This window comes from Prionailurus viverrinus, chromosome B3, assembly GCF_022837055.1.
Source record: "Prionailurus viverrinus isolate Anna chromosome B3, UM_Priviv_1.0, whole genome shotgun sequence".
Taxonomy (NCBI): domain Eukaryota; kingdom Metazoa; phylum Chordata; class Mammalia; order Carnivora; family Felidae; genus Prionailurus; species Prionailurus viverrinus.
Window position 1 is genome coordinate 65,125,588 of NC_062566.1, and position 16,710 is coordinate 65,142,297.

A 16,710-nucleotide genomic window follows, 5' to 3' on the forward strand; every position below is an offset into this window, starting at 1 on the left:
CAGAAAGAGAGTCTCCCTTAATTCTGGAGACTACAAGCCCAAAATCAAGGTGTTGCCAAAGACCATGCTCTCTGCAGGCTCTAGGGAGGATCCTTCCTTGCCTCTTCCGAGCTTCTGGTGGCTCTGGCAATCATTGGCTTGTAGCTGCATTACTCCAGTCTCTGTCTCCATTATCACATGGACTTCTTCCCTGTTTATCTGTGTGTCTTCCTCTCTTTTTATGAGAACACCAGTCATTGGATTTAGGGCCCACCGTCATCCAATATGACCTCACCTTAACTAACTAAATCTGTTAAGACCTTATTTCCAAAAAAAGTCAGGTTCTGAGTTTCCATCTAGATGGATGTGAATTTTGGGGGGACACTATTCAATTTACTACAAGACTATAGACATAATTTAGTCCACAAATCTTCTCCTATAGAACCATGTTGACAAGGACCCTAGGGATGTTCACAGCAACATTTTTTTGTAATAGTGACAAAAGGGAACAACCTAAATGTCCATCAACTGGAGACTGGTTAACTAAATTATCATACATCCTATCCTATGTATACTCTATAGCCTTTAAAAAAATGAGGCAAAACTGAGTGACACATATGGAAGATATCCAAGATAAGGTGAAAAAAAAAAAAGTCAGTGGACAGTGTTGAGTATGTTTACATTTATACAATAAGCTCCTACAAATTAAACACCCCTACATTTATGTTTATGTTTTAGGGGATGACTTTGCCTCCAAGTACCAAAAGGTACTTATTCAATTTTTCTGAGTCCTACTTAATCCTCACATTAATTTGCTCAGGCTGCCATAACGAAATACCACAGAGTGGGTGGTTTAGACAACAGAAATTTATTTTCTCACAGTTCTGGAGGCTGGTCTGAGATCAAGGTGCTGGCTGATTCAATTACTGAAGACAGCCCTCTTCCTGGCCTGTAGAGAGCCAGCCACCTTTTCACTATGTCTTGATATGGTGGAGTGAGATAGTGAGCTCTCTTGGGTTTCTTCTAAGGACACTAATCCCATTATGAGAGCCCCACCTTCATGACCTCATCTAACCCTAATTACCTCCCAAAGGCCCCATCTCCAAATACTATCATGTTGGTGTTAGGGCTTCAACACATGAGTTTAGGGGAAACATAAACATTCAGTGCACAATAATCTTCCTTCCAAAAACTTCAGGCCATAAAGCAGTGCTTATATCTGAACCAATTGAGGCTTTTAAAAATTAGCACATAAGAAAAAGTGCCATGAAGGACCTTCATTGGTCATTCAGATACCTGATGTAGAGACAAGTTAGCCCACATCCAAGATAGCTGAAATTAATCACCAGAATGAATCCAAAGTAATCACGCTTGAAGAAGCATCCTGGGCCATCAGTAATGTATCATCATGACTCATGCTATGGTTGTCATTCTTATCCTTTAATAAGATCTGTGGGAATGGCAATCCTCCCAGTTTCCTAAGCAAGTGCTGGAGGGAAGTGCTATAATGGGAACTTGTTAAAACGTGAATTGCACAACAGCTCTCCTGAAATGAAAAAAAGGTAATTGTTAGGGAAGAATGGTATTACTAGCCAACATCTCCCAGCACTGTCTAGTTCATGTCACTGCTGACAGGGGTATTTCATGACACCCGCAGAGCCATAAACCAGAAATTAAAAAAAAAAAAAAAATGTAATCCACATAGAAATGACGCAGAAACCCAACAATAACTAGGAAGGTAGTATTTTACCGCTCCCCACTCCCCACCAAATTGTTTTTACACTAAAGGGGTTTGAAATTGCAAACAAACAAAATGGAGGAAAAAAGTTTCCTCTCATTAAGACTCTTACTGACACGGAATAAATCGCATCTTGAATAAAATAGTGTGAGGTGGTCCTTTTCAGAAGGCAGTGATGATAGGAGAGTTAAATAACACAAATAAACTGGGGATTTGCAATGGAAACCCATTTTATGGAAGCTACAGGACCTTTTAAAACAGCATACTAGGGAAGCTGGTTGGACCACGAAAGAGGGCAGAACAATTATTGTACAGACACTGTTAAGTGGCATACCCCAGAATGTAAGACATTATCTATGAAAGCTTTTTTTTTTCCCCTTTAGAGAGATCCATTCTTGCAAATCTGGTTGTTTGAATAGAAAATTTTCAGGGTGCCTGAGTGGATCAGTCGGTTAAGTGTCTGACTTAGTTTCAGCTCAGGTCATGATCTCGCAGCTTCATGGGTTCCAGCTCTGAATCGGGCTCTGTACTGGCAGCTCGGAGCCTGCTTGAGATCATCGCTCTCTCCCTCTCTCTTTGCCATTCCCCCACTCGTGCTGTCTCTTTCTCTCTCAAAATAAATAAATAAACTTAGAAAAATTTTTTTTTCTTCGGGGCACCGCCCTGGTAAAGCATGTGACTCCTGGCCTGCAGGTCGTGAGTTTGAGCCCCATGTTGGGCATGGGGCCTACTTAAAATTAAAAAAAAATAAAATAAAATTAAAATAAATAAATGAAAATATCCTTTTCAAGTTTCAATCCAAATGCAACTGCTCAGAAAATGGCATAAAGTATTAGAAACAGATAGCATCTTAGACGCCTAAAGTGGTGGTGGTGGTGGGGGGGTGAGACTCAAAAACAAATACAAAAACTGTGTAGATAGCCCAAATATAAAGTCACTTGAGGCAACTCACAAGACCTATGGAATCATGGTGTGGGTCTTCTCAGTTTCTTTAAATAAAATCGTATTTGCTCAAAGTCACAAAAGGAAGTTTAAGACTTATTTTTACAAATTGAGTATTTCCATTATTGTCTTATTCAAGGTTAGTCCAGTGGGAGGCATACAAGGAGGCTCTCAGAAACCACTGACTGTTTGCTTAAATTACTGTGTTAAGTTCAAACCTTTTAGAGCAGTAAAATGCTCTGGGTCAGTGATTCTTAGTACTTGCTGCACAGTAGACCCATGCTCTACCCTAAGCAAATGAATTAGAATCTCTGGAGTGTGGCCCAGGCATCAATATTTTTAAAGAGATTCCAAGGTGATTCTCCTGTGAATCCGGGACAGAGAACCATTATGCTTCTAGGTTTGGAAATGTGTCATATTATTAACATTTATACTTTTTCTAAATCCAAAAATGGTACCTGCACAATGCAGGTAACTAGGAAAAGTATGGGAAAGCACAATTTAAAAAAATTATCTGAAATCCCATTACTCCTTTATGTGTTCATCATTTTCTCTATGTCTATGAAAGAATAATATGCAAAGTGTTTTTTTAAATGTTTTTATTTATTTTTGAAGGAGAGAGAGAGAGACAGAGCATGAGCAGGGGAGGAGCAGAGAGAGAGGGAGACACAGAATCCGAAGCAGGCTCCAGGCCCTGAGCTGTCAGCACAGAGCCCGACACGGGGCTCGAACTCAGGAACCGTGAGATCATGACCTGAGCCGAAGTCGGAAGCTCAACCAACTGAGCCACCCAGGCGCCCCATATGCAAAATGTTTTTGAAAAAAAAAAAATGTATTTTAGAATTAGAAGTTACCCTTAGAAGTCATCTAGAAGTCCCTTATTTTAGAGATGAAGAAATTAAAGCCAAGAGTTCCTAACTCAAAGTGGAGTTCATTTGGAGTCAGGATCAGAATTTAGGTTTCCCTTGACTTTTCTTGCAAAACATAATTAGTAAAAACAAACAAACAAACAAAAAAACCCTGAGTCCTCAAGTTTAAATTCAACTTGAAATTCCATTTTTATAAAGGATCTATTATTTCTCATGGTATTCTAATAATCTTAAAAAACAACAACAACAAGCAGAGCTTGCCAGGGAGCACCTTCATCTTTTTCAAGACTTCTAAAGTATTCTATGGAACAATGACTCCATAGGAAGTTAATAGGTGTGATAAGGAAAAAAAGGGGGGGCTTCTTATTTAGGTGGATGGGAAATGAAGATTCATTACAGAATCACTTCTCATGGTTTTAATATGTTATATTAATCACACTGAGACCCTCTAGGGTGTGTGTGTAGAATATCATCTACAGTTTTCCTCAAGTGTATTTGACCTTGGAACACTTTCTCAGTTCAGTCTCATTGTTCACCTCAGTCTTCATGTTCTTTGGAACATGTTTTGGCAAATTACACTATGAGGATTCCTAGGATAAAGGAATAAATGACCTGGATTAACCTACTGAGGCCAAAGCAACCTCGATTTGGGTTCCAGTTTAAACATTTTTATAGTAAGTGGGGGAGTACTTTAAAAGGGACAGAATATATGATTCGAATGACTAACAATGTTTTCAAAAGTGCTCCTTTACAATTTATTAAAGAAACATGAACTCAAAAAAAGAAAAAAAAATCCATGAAAACCATTAATTGGATACAATAGATAACGTTCTAAAACGTATTCCCTTCTAGTTTTTACATTTTTTTCACATATATGTAATTATAGTATATTCAGTTCTGTATTATATTTACTTTCAATTAATTTACTCACATTCACTAAACAGTTATTCAATACATCATGTTCTAGGCAATGGAATCAAATATAATTAACACATACCTCCTACCTTTAAGGAATTTAGGGCAGGGTGCAGCAAGAGAGGGGGTAGATAAGTGCTCAGGGGATGTCAACAAACATAAATGCAATGCAGTAAGTGCTGTTACGCAGATTACAGTGGGGACAAAGAAGATTGCCCAATAGGGCCAAGACCCTTGTGAAGTCTGAGATGAATCTCAAAGGTTTATCAGAGATAAGAGATAAAGGCAGAAAAGTAGAAAAAAAGCAGGAAAGCAATCCACAAGCTGAGTCTTCCTAAGATCAGATAAATATTTTAGAATGAATTGGAAGGGGAAAAGTGTTTCTTGTTACTACCTTATTCAAACAGTCTATGAACACACGATACTTTTAAAATCAGAAAACAAAGTGGGGATGGAAATCTTCAGCGTCTCCAGATCAGCATCATCTTCAAGGGCCCAAACTCTTTAACTGGCCCTTTTCAATCTTAGCTCTTGATTATATTCTCACCTCATTCCTCCTCCTCCCTCACCCCTAAGCCTACCATATCAAGTAACTTGGGAGTCAAAGAAAAAAAAAAAGTTTAAAAATACAGTACCATTTTCAAACCGCCAATTAAAACACATTATAAAGCTGGTGGAATGCAAATGGGTGCGATTTTCCTAGTGAGCATTTAAAATGAAAATTCCTTAAAAATGTGCATAGTCTTTGATCCAGCAACTGCGCTTCTAGGCATTCAACTTAAGGAAATACAACACACACAAGAATGTTCACATTCAATGGTTATAAAAGGGGTAGAAACGGGAAACAACTTAAATATCGAACATCAGGTTAAATTATATAAGTATACAACTGAACACAAAATCCAATCACTATTGTGCTTTTTTTTTTTTTTTTTTTTTTAATTAAAAAAAATGATGCATACGTAGCGGGCACTCCATTTAACCTCAGAACCCTGGAAAGTAGGCAGATTATCCAACTTCTACATATGAAAAGGTTGAAACACAAAAGATTTAACTTGTCCAAAGTCACATAAGTAAAGAAGCCAGGATCAAAAGAAGGCCATCTGTATCTCAGGCCCACGAGCCTTCCCACTTTAACACTGCCTCCTAGCATTGGGCGGAATGAGCATAGGACTATTTACCGCGCAGGGTTAACGTGACTTCTTAAACACAAAGCTCCTGGGACATGGAGAGCATTTTCAATACTCGGAAGCTACTAAATAACGTGCTCAAGGTCACTCAACCCGTGGTGAATACAGGTTTTTTTTTTTTTTTTTTTTTTTAATTTTTTTTTTTTCAACATTTATTTATTTTTGGGACAGAGAGAGACAGAGCATGAACGGCGGAGGGGCAGAGAGAGAGGGAGACACAGAATCGGAAACAGGCTCCAGGCTCTGAGCCATCAGCCCAGAGCCCGACGCGGGGCTCGAACTCACAGACTGTGAGATCGTGACCTGGCTGAAGTCGGACGCTTAACCGACTGCGCCACCCAGGCGCCCCGAATACAGGTTTTTAACGCAGATTTGAATCTTGTCTTCCCGGGAGAGCGTAGGGGCTCAAGAAGGATTTCTAGGCTTCAATTCCTAACAGGGTCAGTAAGGACTTTCCCTCTGCAAAGCGCACCTCAGAGGTCAGGGAACACACAACAGGCCTCTTCAGAAAGGAGGGAGCGCTCGGGGGTCGTTTTACGGAGCTAAGGACGGTCTGACCTTCACGACACCCACCTTCTGCACTTCCAAGGACTCTCTCTTCCACCCTCCGTCCGCCAATTTCCAGGTGGAAGTGACGTTTACGTTACGCGCCGGAAGCGGGCTTGAAGAATAAGACAGAGAAGTAGCGGGTGTCAGTGGGCCTGGGTCCCGGCCCGCTTTACAGTGAGGAGCTTTGCAGCTTTGGTAGGTGGCCGTTGCCATGACGGCCCAGGGGAGCCTGGTGGCTAACCGAGGCCGGCGCTTCAAGTGGGCCATTGAACTGAGCGGGCCTGGAGGAGGCAGCAGGTGAGGAGCAGGGGCCAAGCTAGGTAACAGAGACTTCACCCCAGTACTGCCGCAGAGGAATAAGAACTGATCTCTGAGGCACAACTCTCTGAAAAGGACGGGTGGCATAAAGACGACTCCTGGGGAGCTAGTGGCTTCTCTGCCGCGGAAGTTTCTAATGTTCAAAGGATGTTTATTTTATTCCTCCCAATAGACAGAGGTCTGACGAACCCACGAGAGGGCTTGGTCTAATCTGGGTAGGTGTATCTGAGGCTCTTTGTTCCTATGATTAATAGAACAGGAAATGTGGGATTTGAAGTGTGGAAGGCTGCAGCCTTAGTTTCCTGCTTTGGTTCTTTAGGAGCCGAAGTGACCGGGGCGGTGGCCAGGGAGACTCGCTGTACCCTGTTGGCTACTTGGACAAGCAAGTGCCTGATACCAGCGTGCAGGAGACAGACCGGATTCTGGTGGAGAAGGTACAGAGGTATAGATGTCACAGTAGTTCTTAGGCCAATCCTGACCTACACACGTACCCTCCTCTCCCAGGCAGCATATGACTGACTTACTGTAGGAGTCTTAACCCCAATATTGGTAGATAAGCCGATTGAGATTAACTTACAGTAGTAAAAGTGCTTAATAGTTGGAAAAACAAAAGGCGTTTGAACGATGTAAGAAAGTAGGTGGAAATTATCTACTGGTGCCTGTGCCTAACAGCTGAAGTCCTCCTTTTACTCTAGTTCCCTTACAACCACAACTCTAGTTCCCTGACACAACCAATGTGTCAGATATACTTTTGGCTTTATCCTCACAACAGATGAGAAAGTTTGTTACTTATTACTATTGATTACCTTACCTATCATTCGAGTCTGAGCGACTTCATCTTCTGTCACTTTCCCCTTTGTTCTTCATTCCACTCTAGTCAGAATGGCCTCCTTGCTGCTCCTTGAATATACCTGGCAGGCTTCCATCTCAGACTTTCCTACATGTTCTTTACCTCTTCCTGGAATACTCTTCCCCCAGATACTTTTATGACTTGCTCTCCCATCTCCTTTAGGTCTCTCAAATATTACCTTCTTAGTAGGGGTGCCTGGGTGGCTCAGTCGGTTGGACGGCCGACTTCGGCTCAGGTCATGATCTCACGGTCCGTGAGTTCGAGCCCCGCGTCGGGCTCTGTGCTGACAGCTCAGAGCCTGGAGCCTGTTTCAGATTCTGTGTCTCCCTCTCTCTGACCCTCCCCTGTTCATGCTCTGTCTCTCCCTGTCTCAAAAATAAATAAAAATGTTAAAAAAAAATTAAAAAAAATTACCTTCTTAGCGAAGCCTACTCATGGCACTCCCTATCCTGTTTTCCTACTTATCCTTTCCTAATTCCTATATTTTTCCCATATCATTCATGTATATGATATAGTTACTTTATCAACTGTCTTTTTTACGTTGGTAAGCTCCAGGAGAGCAGATTTTTGTTTCCTGACAGCTAGAACACAACCTGGCACTTTTTTTCATCTCAGCCTTAATATTGTTCAATACCAAATGATCGTCATTTCATGAATTGCAGTGATTTTTACAACATGAAAATGACAGCTGGTATCAGTGCCTTTCTTGATAAGTATATCACTTTTCATCTTGGTACATCAAATTGTAGTATTATGAATAACATGAAAGTATTAAAATGGCCTGATTTTGCAGGTAGATTATTATACTTTAGAACACTTCTGTTGTATGGATGGTTTGATCTTTAAACTCCAAGATAAGTGATCTTTTATGTAAGTGACACATCAGGAACTGCTTACAAATATGGCCATTTATTCTTTTAACACGAATAAGCTCAATGCATAGTGATATATTCTATTACTAGATTTACTTAATATTTTGTTTAGGATTTTTGCATTTAGTTTCAGGAGTAATATCAATCTATAAGCTTTTCTCATAATGTCCTTGTCAGGTTTTGGTATTTATGGGGCCCCATTTAATGAGTTGCAGAATGATCATTTTTTATTTTCTGAGAGTGTGTATAAGATTGGCTTAATTTTTTCCTAAAATGTTTAGAATTTGCCAAGGAAAACCATCTGGGCTTAATTAAAGATTCAGTTTCTTAAACAATTTGAGGACTATTTAAAATTTCAATCTAATATATTATGCTGTTAGGTAGTTCTTCTAGGAATTTATCCATTTCCCAAAATTCATAATATGATCACTTTAATACACTGCAAGAACTATAGAGATGTTCCTCTTTTATTCACAATGTAAAATATCTCTTCTTTTTCCTTCGTCAGGCTCTCCAGTATTGATTTTATTAATCTTCAAAAAAAAAAAAAAATGCCGTCAGCTTTGTTTACTTAAAGAAAATTTCATTAATTTCTTTTCTCATTTTTATTTCCTTCTCATTTCTGTGGGCTTTATTCCTTTCTCTAACTTCTTGAAATAGATGCCGAGCACAATGTGGATGGAGCTAAGGAGTATTATCCTAAGAGAAATAAGTTAGAGAAAGACAAATACCATATGATTTCACTCATATATGAAATTTAAGAAGCAAATGAGCAAAAGGCGGGGAGAGAGAGGTGCAAACCAAGAAACAGACTCAGAGGGGAGGTGGGTGGAGGCATGGGTTAAATAGGTGATGGGGATTTGGGTGCACTTGTGATGAGCACCTTGTATGAAGTGTTGAATCACTATAATGTACATCTGAAACTAATGTTACACTGTATGTTCACTGGAATTTAAAATAAGAGCTTTTTAAAATTTTTAAAAGAGAAATAGTTTTCTAATACGTATTTAATTTCTTCTTTGATTTGTTGATTATTTAGAATACATTTGTTAATTCTAACATGTAGGGAGTTTTGTTTTCTTTTTGTTACTGATTTTTAGCTTAATTGCATCATAAGCAAAGAACATGCTTTGTAGGATTTGGGTTCTTGTGAGCTGACACTTTCTTCATGGCTCTGCACGTGGTCAGCTTTTGTAAGTGTCTCAAGTATGTTTGAAAAGAAAGTGAATTCTACAGGTGTTGGGTGCAATGTTCTGTATATGTCAGTTGGGTTAAGTTAATGTCATTCAGGTCTTCTGTATCTGTTTTTTCCTTTTTTATGTTTATTTTTGAGAGAGAGCGTGTGAGCAGGGGAGGGGCTGAGGGAGAGGGGGACAGAGGATCTGAAGCGGGCTCCGCACTGACAGTAGAGAGCCTAGTGCGAGGCTTGAACCCATGAACCGTGAGATCATGACCCAAGCCAAAGCTGGACGCTCAACTAATTGAGCCACTTAGGCACCCCCAGGACTTCAATATCTTGATTTGTCAGTTTGTTTTTTTAGTTATTGATTGTGATGTGCTAACTCCCATCTTGTGGATTTACCTATTTCTTCAGTTGTAGATGGGACAATGATAGATGCAGAAGTACAAGAACCAAAGTAAGGAAGTCTTTCTTTTTAGTTAGATCATGGGGGGAAAATAACATCTGGAAAACCAATGGGGAAAAATATTACAAATGTTGAGGATGCCTTATCTTTAGTGGAAGAGAAAGCTTCTTGTGGCAACATGAAGGGCAAAAGTGGTGGAACTGAGGAGTCGGTTCAGAAGCACAGAATTAGGAATTGTGTTCACTTCACCTTAACATCAGTGATCTGACAAATGTGGGACGGAGGATACAGATCATCAGTTAAAACTGTGTTTGTTTTAGCGCTGCTGGGATATCGCCTTGGGTCCCCTCAAACAGATTCCCATGAACCTCTTCATCATGTACATGGCAGGCAATACTATCTCCATCTTCCCTACTATGATGGTGTGTATGATGGCTTGGCGGCCCATTCAGGCACTTATGGCCATTTCAGCCAGTAAGTATTCTTGATATAACAACCCTTCCTTAAGTTTTAAGAATTGAAGACATATTCTTAGGTGAAACTCATGAAAATCTTTAGTACTGCTGTTGGCTAGTTGCCAGTGGGGTGGAGGGGGGGTGTACAGGGAGGTGATGATAATGGTGGCAGCGTGGAGGGGAGGGAACTTATCATGGTTTTTTATTCACCTTCAGTGGTTCTATTTGCTCTCTTTCTTTGGGTCTATATTGTTTTAATAAATGACCTGATTCATATTGGGGAAAAAAAACCTTGGTTTGTTCTCTCAACAGCTTTCAAGATGCTAGAAAGTTCAAGTCAGAAGTTTCTGCAGGGTTTGGTATATCTCATTGGAAACCTCATGGGTTTGGCACTGGCTGTTTATAAATGCCAGTCAATGGGACTGTTGCCTACACATGCATCAGATTGGTTAGCCTTCATTGAGCCCCCTGAGGTAAGCCAAAAGAAAAGTTAAATTTGGGGCAGTTGTAAATAGTTGACCCATTTGAGGGTGGAGGATTTGAGTTGGTACTAGAGCTTATTTTTTAAGAAATAAGATTCCTTGGGAGTTTGGAAGTTGTTATTTTTTAAGGATAAAGTGAAATAGAGCCTGTGATTAAATAAAGTAACTGTACTTGATTCCAGGAGTTAGTTCAACACCCTTTCACCTTTTCTTGTTTCAGAGGATGGAGTTCAGTGGTGGAGGACTGCTTCTGTGAACCTGAGAAAGAAGTACCTGGTGCCTTTGTATCAGGATCCCATTTACAACCTTTTCATGTCCAGTGGCTCCTCCTTCACATACTTACTCTTCACATGATCACTCATGCCAACAAGAACCCAAAGCTCTCTTTTCTCCATGGTGAGGCCCAGAAAGACAAGTATGTATCACTACACACACAAACCATACTACAACCCTTGACTGAAAATAATGTAGAAAACTTTATTTATGTTTCCAGTACAGAGCAAAACAACAAATAAAACTGTAACTCTATGTAAACAAAAGAATGGCTGCTGCTAAATCGAGAACCACAGCAGCAGCTCTTTTCAATAAATTAAATGGTCGAGAACAATGCTTAAAAAAAAGTTGCACAAGTTTCCCTTAAATCTATTTTCCTTAATATTTCACTTCTATTTAACACAAGCTGGAACATAAAAATTCTGTTGGAGACACTTGTGGAAGATATAAGAAACTAATGCTGGATTCAGATTATACATGATGAAAAGAAAAATAAACCAGACAAAAAGAGCACGAAAATATGCTTACAGTGTAATCGCTACTTTAATATCCACAATAATGGATTTTTAACACATGTAGGGGGCGTGAGGATTGGCGGGATAGTCGGGGCCACAGCCATCTGAGGCAAAGGAAGATACACAGTAATGATCTTTCCCCTGCCAAGAGGAGCCTGGCATCTGTCAAGCAGATGCTGCAATTCAAACCCCAGCTTTTAAGATAGCTTTAGAAGGCAGAGGGTCAGCATCTGGAGAATGGATATTGTCATAATCTGCCCTGGTAAATCATAGCTGAGACTTAAAAGCTGAATCTTACTCAAAAGGCAGGAAGAGGTCTTTCCTTTCTCTTCCTTCTTGAAACATAAAAGCCCCTTCCCCTAAGGTGCATTCTCTTATCAAGTTTTCAGTATTGCTTTATTTGCAGTGATTAGAAGAGACAAGACACTTTGCAGACAAACAACATAAGCAACACACGGACATGAAATGCTCTAGACGGAGATGAGTTTAAATCTGGCCTAGTAACCATTTTCCCACATAATGGTGTTTGTATGTTTTAAGGGCTGAAGTAGCGGCTGTTATTAGTAGCCACTAACTCCGTTATCCCTTTTAAAAGATTCTTACAGAGCTCCAACCACAAAAAGCTCTTCTAAAACCTTGTTTTCTGCCCATATTTTTTCTATATGGAAAAAAAAAAAGATCAACTACTTTGGCCAGAGGATGTGTGTAAATGTAGAGGAATTCCTGGGTAGGCTGACCTTTAAAGACTGGGGTGTCAATATCTTGGGTCCTAAGAAACCTATTCCACTACTGTGGACTCAATTCAACAATGGAGTATTATGGTGGAAATTGTAAACAATGCTTCTACCCTCTGCAGGAAGGAGCAGGAAAAAGACTTAAAGATTGTGTCTGCTTTGCTACCCTGACTGGGACTTGAGGTCGAAAAAAGAGCAAAGGGAACAAAATGACTCAATTTCTGAAGCCATACTGAAGAGTTTTCTCTTCTGCCCCGTAACAGTCAAATGAATAGTCTGCTGATACCTAGGTTTGCTTCCTCCAAATCCTACTGGGTAATCAAAAAAGAGTGGCACTATTTATCATTAATAAAGTGATTCAAAATCAGTCATGAATACAGTTAAGATAGTTTCTCTAAATACTTATCCTATAAAAGAAATGAACATTTCACATATTTGCAATTACTACTCAAGGTGGTTTCCCTATGCTTGAAAGCCAGGTGTTTTAATGACCAGTAAATGAGCAAATAAAAAGCTAAGCTTGCACAAGTATTTCCTTGACACATTTAGAGCTTTCTGAAAACAACTGTTATAGCAGAAGACTGTTGGCTTGGATACTCTTAGTTCAAAGCCAAGTTTCTGCAGTCACAAGAATAGAATTGAGAAAAGAAAACTGCTCATACTGTGGGCATTTAGGTGAGTGCCTCAAGTCTTTGCTATGGTTTTGGAAATGAGTCCACAGGATTCTTAGTGAAAGAAGTTTCTTGAATCAGGACAATGCCAATCATATGCCACTTTAGTGAAGCAGGTAGGGAGAGGAGCAGCAGCTCAATCTTTGGCACTATGGAAGGAGTATGGCTCTGGAACTTCAAATCCCATTGCTAGATTCCCCCTTTAAAAGACAGTCCAACGCTTTTAGGGAAGGATTTCAGCCAGTCTTCCTAGTGTTTGTTCCTGATTTTTGACCTATGCCTGCCTACCAACCCAGAGGGCATAAAAAAAAAGGAGAGGAGAAACTGTTGGGCACTATGCATCATCATCTAGGTTTCCTAGATAACAACTTTAATGTTTGCCCTTGTCGCATAGGTAACCACAGACTGTGTTTCAGTACATCTTAACAGCTACCATTTGGAGTTACCTTAATTTGGCCATTTGAACACAGCCTGAAAGAAAATTTTCCACTCCAACTTTAAAAAACAATTTCCAGGATAATGCCTGTATTACAATCTTAACCACAATCGATTTTGAGAACCAGCTGATATATATATATATATATATATGTGTGTGTGTATACATATACATGTACATATATGTATATATATGTATATATGTGTATACACATGTATATATACATGTATATATACATATATGTACATGTATATGTATACACACATATATACATATATATGCATATATATACACACCTACATATATGTGTGTGTGTATAAATATATATATATACACACACACATATATATATATATATATATATATATATATATATATATATACACACACACCAACATAGTATATGTACTTAAACCTGGTATTTGGGGAGAATCTTATTTTGGAGGAAGAAGTAAAGGCTGCAGCCATGTGTCAGTTTTTGTATATTAGTACCCTAACAGAAAATCAGAGTCCTGGAGAACAGTGGATTCATTAAAGAAAATTCGCTAAAAAAGGTTTTCATCCTGGTTTGCCACAGGTTATCTCCACAAGGATGTTAGGTCCCCATATACTTGGCTGTGATTTCTTTAGTATGATGAAGCTGTGTCCTCTGGCTGTTACCCCCATGGTGTCATCACTGGACCATGACTTCTGAGACTTCCCTTTAATGTTGGAACTGTACTTGCTTTCGGTCTTCAGTTGAATTTCTAGCATCCCTTTTGCCAATTCATTTTTATTGGTTTAGCTTATTAATTCTAACTTGACTTCAACTGGGACAGACATGGCTTTTAGGACTTGACCAGTGTTCCAATGTTGAGGGAAGATTTGCTTCTTCTGTAAGGATGGCAGATCATATGACAGCAAAGAGCAGAACTATTTGTACTTTTTTTGCACAAGTACTTGAGGCTCAGCCTGTCAAGAGTTCAGTGTGATGTGTACAGAACCCAGGCCTACTTGATGGGAGTAGTAGTAAAGAGCTGGCACTTCCACGAAGGATGGAAGCCTTTTAGGAAAGGTGAGGCCAAGCAGAGTCACTCAGGAGTAGATTATGAATAAATGGTGATCACTTCACTGCCACCACCTCGGACAAGGAGGACTCGCTCTAGTCCCTCGGTGAGCACTTCTAGGAACTCCATGTCTTCAGAATTTGTCAAGGAGACAAACAGGTGGGAGAAAAGCACATTTTTATAACCTGACATGATAATCTGGGTTTATCTGACTACAAACTTGCAAAATCAACATGCTTGTTTTACTTACTATATACTAAGAATTGGAGAGATCTGAACTCTGGAGTCCATTTAACCCTGTGAAATAATCCAGGAATCTAGTCCCTTTGCATATATAATACAAGATCTCTATTTGTTAGATTTTTTTCTAAACGTTACTTAAAAAAGTGGAGGAAAACCACAAATAACATGTTCCCACCACATAGCAAAATAAGCCAAAAAAGAAGAAAAAGTCACAACAGGGCAGCTTAGAAGACTGCTAGAGAGAACCCAAGTAATTTCTAAGTGAAGTTACTCAAGTCAGATTTTTCTGCCAATTCTTTTTTTCTTAATCTTTTTTTGCTTAGTGGTACTGGTGCAAACGGGCCAGTCTACACCATTGCCGTTCTGAAGGGGCCCCATGAAAACAATCCTGGGATGAGGGTCTGAGGAAAAAACCCTTATCTCTTTTTTCCCCTTGGAGGAGGTTCCACTCCACTGCTTCTCCCCTAACTCCATCCGCAGGAGCTTTGCAAAGCAGGTAGAGCTTGAAAAGGAGAAAGGATGTGGGTACTCTGTCTCTAGGACTGTCAGAAAGGGTTCTATACCATGAAATATTAGAAGTCATGATGCAAATTTACCACCTATAAAGTCTTTTTAGGGTTCAGAGAGAACATATACACCCACCTCCCCAAAAGGAGATTACTCTCACTACTCTGTAAGAATCCTTGCCTAAGACTTTTAACAGCCTTCCCTCCTCAAGAGGGAAATGTGGGCACAGACAATGACTTTTAAGGTTACCTAGTGGTCTCATCTAAGAAACAGGCTAAGATTTTCCTTACTGATAACCCCACTCTTGGAAAGGATACAGTTTTCATCACCCTCAGGGTTTCGAGGTGGCCCTGGCATATTCAACAAAACAAGCTTTGCTTCATGGGACTTGTTAACTATAACCTCATTGAGTTTCACTGCTGTATGCATCCTCCTCACATTGGACTGGTCCCTGGGCAGGTGGAAGGGAGAAATAGAGGTGGTTAAGGCAAAGAGAAAGCTAGACATACAGTTAACTTTAAAAACCTTGAGATACAGAGCTTTTTTGCAATGACTATGAATAATGCAATGAACAAATGATTTCTTTATTTTAATATTCTGGCCTGGGTTTTCTCATTCGACGTTTGCTTGTTTTATGCCGGGAACAGAACATGGCGAGGAAGAAGGGTGGTTAGCTTGTGTACAATGTTAACTGGTAGCTGGTATGCACAGGGAAATAACAGAGATGGCTGGATTTGGTGTGGAATGAACAGACTTTATCCTGTGTATCCAGGCAAAGTCACATGTGTGCCACTGACTGGGATACCATGTTATGTGAAAAGCTTGTGAGTTGGAAAACTTACGGACGCATGTTAAGCAGGTCCTGGAATCCTTCCATCGACTTGGCCTTTTGTCCCCGGGATGCCATGTACTTGTCTTTTGTCCAAGTCATGTGCACCTTCTCCTGATAGGTTTCTGTCTCTTCATCCTCATCAGACCCAATGCTGGTCAATCGCAGCATTGAGTTCCGGTCTTTCACCAACTGTGCCTGAGGAGGGCCCAACACAGCTATGACCTCTATACCCAAATCTCTCTCATGCTTCAGCTTCAATCATTTTCAAACAATAATGTAGGGTTACAGTGGAAGAACTGATAAAGTGGGAAGGAAAGAATCTGTCATCCTAGGAGAACAATAGAGGATCATCCCTTTCAGTGACAGACTTCACAGGGGCAGGATTCAATGAATACAGGAAGGTCTCACCTCTCTGTCCCGCTCGGTTTTGGACAGTCGCATGTGCCGGAGCATCTGGGATCTCTGCTCCATCATCAGGGTGCGCTCATAAGTATAAGCTGAAATGTCACTGTCATGCTGCCACGGATCACACGCAGCATGGGCAATAAGCACAAAGGGGAAACAAGGATCAGCCATACGTTTTCTTTTCCACTCACTAAACCAGAGAAAGTATCACAACATCAACCTAAGTTTCACCCCTGTCTTGTCCAGGCACTGAGCTATGTAATTTTGCGGACTGTAGATCAAATATAGAAGCCCTGAGAGTCT

At 40.0% G+C, this 16,710-nt stretch overlaps 3 protein-coding genes across 10 annotated transcripts in view; 1 reads left to right on the forward strand and 2 right to left on the reverse strand.

The window, feature by feature from the left end:
• The window catches only part of KATNBL1 (katanin regulatory subunit B1 like 1), a 59,108-nt gene extending 52,842 nt beyond the window's left edge, over positions 1 to 6,266 (reverse strand). For both annotated transcript variants that reach the window (XM_047862240.1, XM_047862238.1), the window contains exons 1-2: positions 6,207 to 6,266; positions 1,326 to 1,525 (exon numbers count right to left, since the gene is read on the reverse strand). The gene's annotated coding sequence lies outside the window, so the exon portion shown is untranslated. The remainder of the gene's footprint in view (positions 1 to 1,325; positions 1,526 to 6,206) is intronic.
• A 6-nt stretch (positions 6,267 to 6,272) lies between these two features.
• Positions 6,273 to 11,537, forward strand: EMC4 (ER membrane protein complex subunit 4). Of its 4 annotated transcripts, XM_047862242.1 has the most exons (5): positions 6,274 to 6,479; positions 6,820 to 6,934; positions 10,129 to 10,282; positions 10,576 to 10,736; positions 10,966 to 11,537. In XM_047862242.1, the coding sequence occupies exons 1-5, from the start codon at positions 6,394 to 6,396 to the stop codon at positions 10,999 to 11,001; spliced, it is 552 nt and encodes a 183-aa protein (XP_047718198.1). In that variant the 5' UTR covers positions 6,274 to 6,393; the 3' UTR covers positions 11,002 to 11,537. The 4 variants fall into 4 exon arrangements, with proteins under 4 accessions (XP_047718199.1, XP_047718198.1, XP_047718201.1 ...); XM_047862243.1 differs by lacking the exon at positions 10,576 to 10,736 and having other exon boundaries at positions 6,273 to 6,479; XM_047862245.1 differs by lacking the exon at positions 6,820 to 6,934 and having other exon boundaries at positions 6,342 to 6,479.
• Positions 11,538 to 13,764: 2,227 nt separating this feature from the next.
• The window catches only part of SLC12A6 (solute carrier family 12 member 6), an 87,622-nt gene continuing 84,676 nt past the window's right edge, over positions 13,765 to 16,710 (reverse strand). For 3 of the 4 annotated variants that reach the window (XM_047861705.1, XM_047861704.1, XM_047861706.1), the window contains 4 exons: positions 16,411 to 16,518; positions 16,013 to 16,197; positions 15,488 to 15,621; positions 13,765 to 14,551 (listed from right to left, as the gene is read on the reverse strand). In XM_047861705.1, the coding sequence (XP_047717661.1) occupies positions 14,460 to 14,551; positions 15,488 to 15,621; positions 16,013 to 16,197; positions 16,411 to 16,518 (519 nt within the window). In that variant the 3' untranslated portion in view covers positions 13,765 to 14,459. Of the gene's footprint in view, positions 14,552 to 15,487; positions 15,622 to 16,012; positions 16,198 to 16,410; positions 16,519 to 16,710 lie in introns of those variants that run through there. The other variant, XR_007152806.1, reaches the window with a different exon arrangement.

Bases quoted from the DNA above. Each gene is read 5' to 3' on its own strand.
- EMC4 (XM_047862242.1), top strand. From the start codon at position 6,394: ATGACGGCCCAGGGGAGCCTGGTGGCTAACCGAGGCCGGCGCTTCAAG. The intron at 6,935-10,128 runs GTACAGAGGTAT...TGTTTGTTTTAG, and splicing joins ACCGGATTCTGGTGGAGAAG to CGCTGCTGGGATATCGCCTT. The intron at 10,737-10,965 runs GTAAGCCAAAAG...TTCTTGTTTCAG, and splicing joins CCTTCATTGAGCCCCCTGAG to AGGATGGAGTTCAGTGGTGG.